The sequence below is a fragment of the Vombatus ursinus genome, unplaced genomic scaffold (genome assembly GCF_900497805.2).
Source record: "Vombatus ursinus unplaced genomic scaffold, bare-nosed wombat genome assembly UNPS02014768.1, whole genome shotgun sequence".
Classification (NCBI taxonomy): Eukaryota; Metazoa; Chordata; class Mammalia; order Diprotodontia; family Vombatidae; genus Vombatus; species Vombatus ursinus.
The window spans coordinates 22,607,974-22,619,294 of record NW_020954546.1 but is presented as its reverse complement, the minus strand read 5'-3'; the positions used below and the strand labels follow the sequence as shown (position 1 = coordinate 22,619,294).

General features: G+C 51.7%; 1 protein-coding gene across 1 annotated transcript in view; it reads right to left on the bottom strand.

Moving 5' to 3' along the window:
- Nucleotides 1-4,785: 4,785 nt before the first annotated feature.
- RTN4RL1 (reticulon 4 receptor like 1) overlaps nucleotides 4,786-11,321 on the bottom strand; it is a 123,914-nt gene continuing 117,378 nt past the window's right edge. The window contains exon 2 of the mRNA XM_027861505.1: nucleotides 4,786-8,107. Within this exon, the coding sequence (XP_027717306.1) occupies nucleotides 6,765-8,107 (1,343 nt within the window). The 3' untranslated portion in view covers nucleotides 4,786-6,764. The remainder of the gene's footprint in view (nucleotides 8,108-11,321) is intronic.

The following is an 11,321-nucleotide window of genomic DNA, read 5'->3' as shown; positions in this document are numbered from 1 at the left end:
ACACACACACACACACACACACACACACACACACACACACACACACATATCCTCTAACTCTGGAGAGGTGACCCAGGGCTGCCTGCCTCTAGATGACTCCTGTACCTGTACTTGGGCATTCACATTTCCTTCTTCCTTAGCATCTGCCTCATGGGAAAAGACACTTACAGAGATTGAAGAGTTTAATATATCTCCCTCTCCCTCTCACTTTACTGAGGCTCTGAGAGGGCGGAAGTTGAAGCTGCAGCTGCTGAGGCCTGTGGGGTGCCTCTGGAGGGGGGGCGAGGGGGATCATGGGGGGCATTGATTTCAATGGTGCCGCTCTCCAGTGGCGATGCCTTGCAGAACCCTGTGGAAGATGTGCTCATCTCCCTAAAACGGGGATGGAGGATGGCCCCTGCCCCGCCTGATTTTTGGTGCTTAGGTCTAATGAGGAGCCCACACTGGCCACATGGCTGCAAACTGGCCTCCTAGGTTCCAGGGGGAGGAGGAGGAAGTGGGGGTTTATTTTCTTTGACGGGGAACAAGGGCCCTCCTCATCTTAAGCCCCTCCCTCCCACAGACCCTCCCCTGGCTGGGTCGGATTCCTGGCCGTGGTACATGCATCTCCTCTGCCTTCTCCACTCTGCTGTAAGAGGTGCCCCTGGGGCATCCTTGTCCCCCTTCACCAGGCGGCCTTTCTGGGAACATTAACTTTCCTTATTTCACCAGAGTCAAGCAAGGACTCGGGGAGATCAGGTGGGCACTGGGCCGCACTGAAGATTTCTTCTGGGCTGTGCTGTGCAGAGCAATAACTCTAAATGGATGGTGGCTTAGATTTGCTGTGAGTTATTTAGCAAACAATAGATGTTTATGTATATAGTTTCTAGAACTTGTATTTATTAACAGCCTGAAAAGGAGGAGGATGGGAAGATTTATACAGAAGGAGTAGGGAGTTAAAAGGGACAATTAGAGGAGCAGAAAGAGATATTGAACAAGGAATTGCAGAGGATATTTTAACGCACAATCAAAGGTTCTTGAAGTATTCTCTGAGCAAACAGAAGGTAAAAGGGAAAATTGGCCCATTACGAACTGATGGGAGGGAATTGGTGACATGGGATAGAGTAATGGCTGATTGGTTAAACAGCTAGTTAGAGGCTGACTTTTCAAAGAGAAGGAAGATGGGGCTGGAGTTGGAGTTGGGGTTGGGGATGAGCCAGACGGGGAGGAGATAAACATAGGGAATGACTGGGCCCACTTCAGCCCAGAAGCCACGGTTAGGGAAGAGAGACAAATCTCCCTGGTTCCAAACCCTGCTGTACTCCTGGGGAGCGGGGAGAAGGGCAAGGGGAGCCCTGTTGTTTTCTTGCCGATGGTCCGAGATGAGGGCATAGACCACGCCCTTCTACCTGGTCGGGGTCAAAAGCCCCTTTCCAAATTAACGTCCCCTTCTTTTTCGTTTTCCTCAGTCTTTGTTCCTCATTAGACCCAAGCACCAAAAAGGAGGTCATCACTATCCTCCATCCTCATTTTAGGGAAATGGCCCATATTCTGAGGACTACCGCAAGGTTTTGTCTCACATCACCCCTGGAAAGCTGTGTGCCTCTGAAATCAATGGCCCCCCCACATGGATCCCCCTGCCCCTCTCTGGAGGCACCCCACAGACCGCTGCAGCTGCAGCTGTAGCTTACACCCTCTAAGAGTCTCAGTAAAGAGAGAAGGAGAGAAGGCTTTAAAGCAGGAATTCTTAGCCTTGTTTTTGTGTCATGGAACCCTTTGGTGGTCTGATGGGCCCCTTATGGGAATGATATAAATAAATATAAAATAAGATGTATGGGATTACAAAGGAAACCCATTGTATCAAAATACAGTTATCAAAAAAAATTTTCAAACAGGTTCATGCACCTATTTCGTAAGGTAGTCATTGTGAAGATCAACAATATATGTAGTGTTTTGCAAACCTTAAAGCACTATAGAAATGCTAGCTATGATTATTAGTGTCAGAGACAGGATTTGGACACAGGTCTTCCCGACTCCGGGTCCAGCACTCTATCCACTCTCCCACACTGCTTGTGCTATGGCCAGCCCCTGCTTGAACAAGCCTCTCCTAGACAATGTCTCCGAAACGTGGCTAATGAAATTTGTTTGGCACGTCCATACATATTTGCGATGGTTTTTGTTTTTCTTGCCTTCTCGGAGAATTAGAACCGGAAATAAAATTGAGTCAAAAAAACCCAAGTTGAGGGACCCCAGGTTTAAGAACTCCTACTTAGGAGGCTCTCTTGACAGTGACCTCAAAGTGTGGCTGATGGTGGGCTGAGAAGCGAGCCAGCCTAGCCTTCAGTGCCCTCCACCATTTGCCAAAACTACCTTCCCAACCAGATCTCCATTAGCTGCAGTGCGTTGACTCTTTCCTCCCAGCCAGGCGTATCTGATCCCTGTTCCCCACCCCCAGCACACGTGTTCCTCCCTCTGCACCTTTGCTTACATCTTTTCTCTCGCCTGGAACACAGCCTCACTTTCAGGGTCCAACTCAAGCCCCACCTCCTCCTCAAATCTTTCCTTGGCCACCCACCCCCAACTCCTGAATGCCTGGTTGGCACTTGTCAGCAGCCTTGTATTATCCATTTGTTCAGGTCTTAACTCCACCCCCCCCAGGCTGTGGGTCCCCCGAATCTTTGTACTCTTGACTCTCCCACGAGACGGTGCTGCCTTGCGCTCAGCTCGGTGGAAGACACTCAGTCATGTCACCACATCAGCCAAGCAGCATTAGGGTGCTTGGTTCCTCTGTGGTAAACTGCCCCAAGCAGAAGGGTAATCAAGGGGATTACTGGGAAGGGCTATCCCATTTTTGATGATCAGGAAGTCCCACACAAGCTGGAGGGAGGAGGGTTGGCAGATGGGCAGGGGCCTTTGATGGGTGGTCACATTGGGAAGAAACTGGTACAGATAGAAAGAGAAGCAAAATGAAGCAGAGAGAGAGTCGTTAGCAAATACGTCCTCTACTTTGAGAAGCAGCAGGTGTCTGGGAATGGGCCTCCGGCCCGGATTGATTTCTGGGGAACAGTCCCGATTTGTTGGCACAGATGGAAGGCTAGGCCTAAACAGAAGATGGAAATTTTGATAGTGAAATGCTGGCAAGTGCCAGGGTAGGGGGAGGGGTGTAGCATGTGTGCTACTGGGCCAGCGTATGGAACCATGGTGAGGGGAGTCCCACATCTCAGGGCAATCCACCCAAGTGGAGGCGGGCCATGGTAGGGAGCAGGCAGGCAGAGATAGGGGGCTGCCTAAGAGAGGGAGGGTCATGCAACTCCGAGTGGCCAATGGCGGCCAAGAACTTCCCCAGGGCCACCCAACTCCCTTTTGTACTGCTGAGAAAAGAGGGCTGTTAAGGGAAGGGGGAAGGAGAGAAAGGTTCAGATAACAGGAGAGAACTTCCAGGGTTAGGGTGGAACACCACAGCCAGGGTCTTTCACGATGGAGCACCCAAGAGAATAGGGGCAGTGTCGAGGGATGCCAGAGAACCCAGAAGCAAACCCAGACACCCCAAGCTTTAAGCTTGGGTGAAGAGCCGGAGGGGCAGCAGCCGGGAGGAAGGATCCCTGAGTCTGAGGGGCAAAGGGGTCCTCGCTTATCAACCAATTTGTCATCTTACTTTGGGTTTTTTGGCAACCGGGTCCTCTTACTGCTCAGAATATAAGCTGTTGACTGACAAGTGATGTAATACACAGAGGAGTTGACTTTATTTCCTCTACCTCTTAGAGGAAAAGCTACTAAAAATATAACTCAGGTTCTGGGCCCCACTGCCTCGCCTCTAATAACATTCGGCCACGAGAGTCTGCTGTGCCTGATGGGGCTGGGTCATTTATAAAACATTAGCCTCCCTTGTACTGACATTTCACTTTTCATATTACAGGACTTACCAGGTCTTTTAAAAAAATTAATAAAGTACTTATAGCCTTCATTTTCCCATTGAGAGCTTTGATGTACAAGGTTGGAAATGAAATAAGGAACGTAACAATATCCTCTGTTTGTAAGGCATGGCCAGGACTGTTGCATTGCCACCGGTTAGAACAGGGGGATCCCTGGGGGGTAATTAAAGACTGTAGATTATTGGTTCTGGCTTCTTTGGGTGTCCCTTTAGTGGAAGTCTCAAGTCCTATAGCCAGTATTTGACTATCCAGATCTGAGGCAAACTATTCCTTCCTTCCTTCCTTGCTCTTTGGGCACCATTTACTTTCTCTTAAGCCTGAAGAATTGGAAGCACCCATCCATGAAACTGGGCTCCCTTGTCCCACCATCATAGGTGAGAGGATCCCTCCCCTCCAGCTCCCCACACTAGGCTTTCCTATGGCAGAAGCATAGCTTTTCAAGCCTCCTAAAAGAGCCCCCTCTGCCCCAGGACGGACACTGTCCCCTTCCAGCCATGGGGACCCCGTAGGGCAGATAAGCCTCAGCAACAGTGCCAGCTGGTCCCAGGGCTTCTGGGACCAGGCCAAAACCAGCCTGTTCAGCAGAGGGACAGCAGAGGCAGTGCCGACCGAGCTCAGGCAGCGAGTGGGGAGTGAATCATGTTCTGTGCGAGGGAAAATCTGGAAAACAAGTGGTTTTTCTGTCTTTTTTTCCCCCCTCCTTCTCTTGCCGTCCCTATGAGTCAACGTGCCCTGCTCCACACATCTTGAATTCACCAGCAAACGTGCCATTTTCTCAGCGCTGTGCCCAGGCTCTGCAGGCCCCACACAAGCCCAGAGATCTGTCACTCCTTCAGGAATGTTGGGTTAGGAAATGAAAAACAGAGCTTCCTTGTCCAAGATAATTTTTTTTATTGTTTTTCTCTCCCTAATTGGATTCAGTGTTTCTTTCCTCTTACACCCTCTCCGTTGGGGAAATTTGTGTTTGCTGTTTGTGCAAAATGCAGAAAAAATATCAGCAACCCTCATGTTTGGGGGGGATGAGGTGGGGTTGTGCTAAGGTGGGGGGGTGCTTCCAGCCCGTGTTGGGATCAAGGCTAGAAATGGACCCTCATCCTACCCTCTATTCCCTTCCTTGTCTTAATTCCTATTACTTACGGCAGGTTTTTTCCATTTAGTATTTCTGGTCTTTAAATCTCCTTAGTCTGTTAATCAGGAGAAATAACTCTCAAGCAGGGTAAGAGTGAAGGCCCCTTCTTCTTGGGCTCTGTCCTGCAGGGACCCCTTGAGTCTAGGCCAGTATCTGAGGTCCCCATTACTGCTAATGCCTTCCCTCTGAGATTACTCCCCACTTAACACAGTATGTCTCTTGCATGTACATTATTTGCCTGTTATCCTCCCCATTAGAATGTAAGCTCCTTGCGGTCAGAGACTGGCTTTGCCTTTCTTTGTATCCCCAGCATTTAGCACAGTGATGCTTCATGGTGATGTGTCTGCCCTCCTGCCTAATCCCCTTCTCTACCAGGGTTTTCTCTCCCCAAGTCTTAAGGAAAGTCATCGGTCGGGTTTTACGACTGGGTACGAGCCTCTGTGCTCCTGTCCTCTTGCCCCCTTCATAGGTGACTTCTAGGCTAGCTACACTGTCCACACCTGTTGGACTAACACTGTTTAAAACGGCCTCACTTATCAACAAAACGACCCTCTTCCATTCCCCTTCCTCACTCTGTTCATTCCCCAGGGGCCTGGTTCATTAGGAAGCCCACAAGCTGTTAGGTTTTCTTTCCCCTCCTTGGGCACAGAAGCTGCTTCAGGAGGTGTGAGGGGGTGTTGGGGGGGAGGGGAGGTAGATGGGAATTCATTGCATATAAAAAGTGCCCTAAGCCACTAAGAACATTGGTCCCCTGAAGTGATTCTTGCCACCTTCCAGTTCCTCCACAGTCACCCCCTAACCTTGGATTGGGCCAGGGTCAGGTTTTGTAAATATGGCTACCAAGTTTTTCTAGACCAAAAAAAAAAAATTATAGAACCTTTTCCCCCACTAAAAATTGACCAATACAATCCTTAGTTTCAGCAGGTATCATTTCCTTATAGTTTATAAACATGATATAAGATGTACAGTTTGATAACTGAAGGGGGAAGGCCTGTGCATTTATATATATAGAAAGAGAGAGAGTATATATATATAAGTGAACAGTTAGGAAACCCCACCTTCTGCAAGGGCCTTGTTTCTCCCAGGGAAGTCTTAAATTCCAGCCTCTCACAACCTTTCCTTTGGTAGTTGGCCCCTCAGGAGCCCAGCAATTAAGTGCCAATAGGCCAGTGTTGCCTGAGACACAGGAATGGGAGAGGCCCGAACCCCACGAGGCCGAGGGGGTCCAAGGATTGTACATGTGAGGGCCATCCCCTGGGTGTACACGCTCAGGACTTCCGTGGTCATCCTCAATTCTCTCAGAGTTGTCTTGCTCCATCCCAGAAGGGTAGGGTCTTTGATACCCCCTTAAAATTAACAGGATTTTGTAGAGAACACAGCTCCTGTCTGTGTACTTGTTCATTTGTTGCTAATGAAGGATTAGCTTGTGTTTTTAAAAAAAATCTTTTTTTTTAAATCTCCTCACTTGGGTGGCAGTTTCAGTGGGTGCTCGGACAGGGCCATTTGTGACAGCTGGGTTGGTAATGCCTCTAATCCCCTTCCACTGCGGGTGCTGTACAGTTTTGGGCTTGATAATCCACCGGGCCATGGACGGAGACTGGCCAAAGCCTCCGCCATCCTTTCCCTGGAACTGGCAAATCCTCCATGTAGAAAAAAAGAAAAAAGAAATTCTGTTCCTTTATAGATAGGTGGCAGTGCCCTGCGCCAACTGCCCTCCCGAGCTATCAGCGGAGAGTAACCGCCAGCACCAGGATCCACGCCAGGAGGGAGGCCCTGAGAGCGTTGCCCCTGGAGGCCTGCTGTACCCCACTGGGCGAAAGGATGGGGGTCCTCCGGGCGCATTTGCCCTTCTTTTTGGGGCGTGCTGTGGGCATCATGTCAAAGTTGAACTTGTGGTGGTAGTCTGGCACATAGTCCTGGACCTCGTGGCCATTTTTCCGGGCCCCACCAGCCCCTGGTTTGGAAATCTGGTTCCGATTTCTGTAGTTGGTACAGTTCTTTCCGGGCTTCTTGGAGCCCAGGCGGGAGCCAGGCTGGTGGCCGTGGAAGCTGTGCTGGGACCCCTTGTCCTTGGGGCCGCCGTGGGGAGGGTGATGCTCCTTGCGAGCTGCCCGGTCGGTGGTGGTGAGGGTGTGGGACTTGAGCTGGTTCAGAGACTCAGCCCCTGTACAGTTCCTGAAGTCCTGGGCCTGGAGCAGCTTCAGATCCCGGCCCTGCAACGTCTCGGGAGAAGCACAGAGCACGCTAGAGCTGGACCCCCGGAACCTCCGCAGCCATTCCCACAGCGACCGGGCCCGGCAGCCGCAGTCCCAGGGGTTGCCGTTGAGCCGGAGAAACTCCAGGGCCCCCAGGTAGGTGAGACAGTCCCCCTGAAGTTCAGAGAGGCTGTTGTTGAAAAGGAAGAGGGTGGTGAGTCTCTGGAGGTCGTGGAAGGCCCGGTGCTGCACCAGCTGCAGCTGGTTCTCATGGAGGAGCAGGCGGTCCAGGTTGACCAGGCCCCGGAAGGTGTTCTGGGTGAGTTTCCAGAGTTTATTGCCATGAAGGAACAAGTGGCTGAGGTTCACCAGATCCACAAAAGTGTCGTCCTGGAGAAACTCGATGTGGTTGTCCTGCAGGTAGAGATACTGGAGGTTGTGGAGGCCGCCGAAGATGCCTGCAGGCAGGGAGCTGAGCCCGCACTTGTACAGGTAGAGTGCGTGGAGCTTGGCCAGGCCCTGGAAGGTCTCCGGGGCCAAGGTCCGCAGGTGGCGGTTGTCCCCTAGGTCCAGCTCCTCCAAGTGCACAAAGCCTTTGAAGGTGTCCGGGTCGATGGAGGTGATGTTGTTGGAGTAGATCCAGAGCGTGACCATGGAGGGGCTGAAGTGGCCCGGGAGGAGGAAGCCGATCTGGTTATTCTGCAGGAAGATGCGCTCGCTGTCCTCGGGGATGCCCTCGGGGATGGCGGCAAAGTTGTGCGCCTGGCAGCTGACAGTCATAGGCGCCGGGTAGCACACACAGTCCACAGGGCAGCAGATGCCCACCTGGAGCTCCAGACCACAAAGTACCAGGAACAGTTTCACATAGTGACCTGTGCAGAGAGAGGAGAGCTAGGTCAGGGGGCCCCGCAACGGGGCGGGGGGGGGGGGGGGGGGAGGGCCCAAGCATCCTCTCCTGAGAACCTTCACCTTTGCCTCCCACCCCAGCACTGGCTCACTTACTTAGCCTCCACCTGCCTACCTTCAGGTCAAGAGGCCCATCCTTCCCTTGCCTCCATACCCAGAGCCCCTAAATGGGGTGGAGAGAGAGGGGCGCGTTCAGACATTTGAGCTAGAAGGGAATTTGGAGGTCAGATAGGTTGGAGTAAGTGAGAGAGAAAGAAGATACGGGCTTCCAGAGGGTGGGCGTGGGCCAGCTGCGCCCACCCCAAGGTGGAATGGGTAAGTCTCCACCAGGCCCAAGGCTCCGTGTCTTAAGGGTACAGCTCTCTAGCCTGTGGTCTTGTCGTGGGAGTCACAGAGATGTGGAACCTCAGAGGTATAAGGAAACCTAGTAATCATGGAATCCAACCAGTCCCCACCATCTCCCTTAGCTACTGGGGGCTAAAGGTCCTCTACCCCCACTGCCCACCCAGGGCCTCTCCATGGAGGTCCCTTTGTAATCAGGGAGAAGCAGGCCACACAAAGTCTCAGCCCCACCAACACTAGGGTGGCATTGGAGGAGAGCAGGGGCCCTCGTGATAAATAGGCCAAGGCCCCTCAGAGCTGAAGCTGCTGGTCCAGATGACTCCCAAGTCTGGCAGGAGTTCCTCTTCCTCCACACTGACTCTCAGTCCGCTGGCCAGGCTGGAGGGCTCACCCTTAGCCCCACATATCTCAGGGGAAGAATATCAAAGGGCCAGAAAATATCATGGGGGAACTTTCCTGGAACACTAGCCCCAGCTTACCAATGAAAGTGCAGGGGAGCTTCCTGGTAGCAAGGATGGATGGTGGCTGGCCCTCAGAAACTGCTGCTGTCTCTCTGCTTTCCTGACTCCCCCACCTCCCCCTGGTCCACTTTCCCCTCCTCATCCCAGCCTTTGTTTTCCCTTCTTACACTCACCCCACGCTCCCTGACCTTAGCAATCCCCACCCCCAGCTCCATTTCCCCTGAGGCTCAGCCTCCTTGCCGGCCGTGGCTGTGGTGAGTTCTTGCCCCTGTCCAGAGCACTTCCTCTGTAGTTCTTTCTCTAATTGGGCATTAATTAGGCATTCGTTAATGGATACTTAAAATAATTTATTTTCGGATGTGTCCAGCCTGTGGTCTGATAATAGCCCTACGCTCATTATTAGACCGGCCTCATTACAAATGTTCATCATTACCTGCTACTTTCCAGGGTGGATCAGCTGTTATTGTAAGTGGAGATCTCCTCCCATTGCATTATTAATGAAAGAGGGCGCTTTCTCTCCACAGAATTTCCTTGTTAGGCAGCTTTAGGGGAAAGGGGTGGATTTCAGGACCTTTGTCTCACTCTCTTCCACTCCCACCCCAGCACAAATAATAATAACTACAGCTCACGCTTAGACAGCTGGTCAGAGGTTACAAAAGCCTTTCTGTCAGCAGCCTGGGGAGCCAGCCAGGATAGAGTGTATCCATCTCGATTTCATAGATGAGAAACTGATGAGAAACCCCCCGGGTTTATTTAGTCCTTGGAGCCAGGCTGTCAGGACCTAACTCTTCCCTGCCTGATTCCGGTGTGTAGCTCTTTATTTACCGCTCATCTTGACTTACCATAAGACAAATACCATGATTGGAATTTTGGTCTAGACCCGGTGTAGATGAAATTCCAGTATGGAAACCCCCTCCACCAATGCAGACTGGCATCTGTCGAGCCATCTGTAACTTCATAATCCTATACAGTTGCCTGGCACACTAAGAGGGTCTTTAGACTGTCCCTGGGCACCTGTGCCAGGCCCTGCATTCCAAATGAACTGGCCATTCTCTCTCCAAGACATGCCATCTCTTCCCTGGAACTGCCCAAATGCCTGGAATGCACTCCCTCCCTCCCCACCTCCACTTCTGGGCCTCCTTCAAGGCTCAACTCAAATTCTGCCTCCTAAAGGGTGCAGATTCCCCATCCTTCGTGCTAATTAGGGTTCTCCCACTGAAACTGCTTTATTTATGTCTGCTTTGTGTCTATTTTGTATCTCTGGGGTGAAGAGGTGCCCTTGGAACCAGGCAGAACTTTGTTCAAGTCCAAGGTTAGACACATACTGACCTTGAAATCCGGGCCTCTCTTAGTCCTCAGAGTAGGTGCTGTCCTGCATTGGTGAAGAGAGTTTCCTCACCTGGGAGGTCTCTCCTCCGGCAAACAGGTCTATGCCTATATGCGTATGTGCTAGTTCCCCCGGGGCTCTAGTTTTTGTCTGTCTCTCCAGTGCCTCCCACGCTTCTGGCAATTCTTTGGTGCCTAATAAATGTTGAATGAATGAATGAATGAATGACTAACTGCCTTGAGCACAGGTCTTCCCAACTCCAAATCTAGTTCTCTGTACCTACCCCACACTGCCTCCCTCCAAGTTTTATGACATTTTAAAAATGTGCATTTATAGAAGGGGATGGAAAGGAACTTCACAGAAATAGGGAACTCCCACTGCCAGTACGAGTCAGCACCTTCTCTGAGGCAAGGTAAGCATGGTCAGGGTAACACAGCCAGTTCAGATCAGAATCAGGACCAGAACACAGGTCTCCCTAGTTGGGGGGAAAGTCGCCATTAAGGTGGGTCTCTGCTTGTCTTCCCTCCTTCTCTAGGGGGTTCACTCAGGAAGGCTGCCTCTTTGCTTACCCCTGGTGCTTGATGATACTATCTATAGCTTAAATTGGGGGGAGGGGGGAAGGAGAGACTCTCAAAAAGCCTTCGGGTCCCTCTCCCCCATCCCCCCATGCCCAAGGCACAGAGCTAGGGAGCTGAGTACCTAAGATATGCTGGGGAGCCCCCACAGAAGGTTCTCCCGGGTGTCCCTCCTGCTTCTGAAAATCACCCTCCCACTCTCCTTGGGTGGAAGGTGTTGAGCAAGTGAGGGTGAGGAGTGGCATTCTCCACCCCTACCCCTTCCCTTCCCTTCCTGGGCTCACTGGGGCTCCCATAAAGCGCAATGACCTCCCTAGGGAGGTCCAAACCCCCAAAGCCTGGAAGGTGTATGTGAGCAGGGGTGGGGGACAGGGTCAAGCCTTGTTGCTCTCTCCCCTCCCTTCTTACTTCCATCTTTTTCTCCTTCTCTCCCTCCTTTCTTCCTGCCCCCCCTCCATCCTTCCATCCTTCTCTC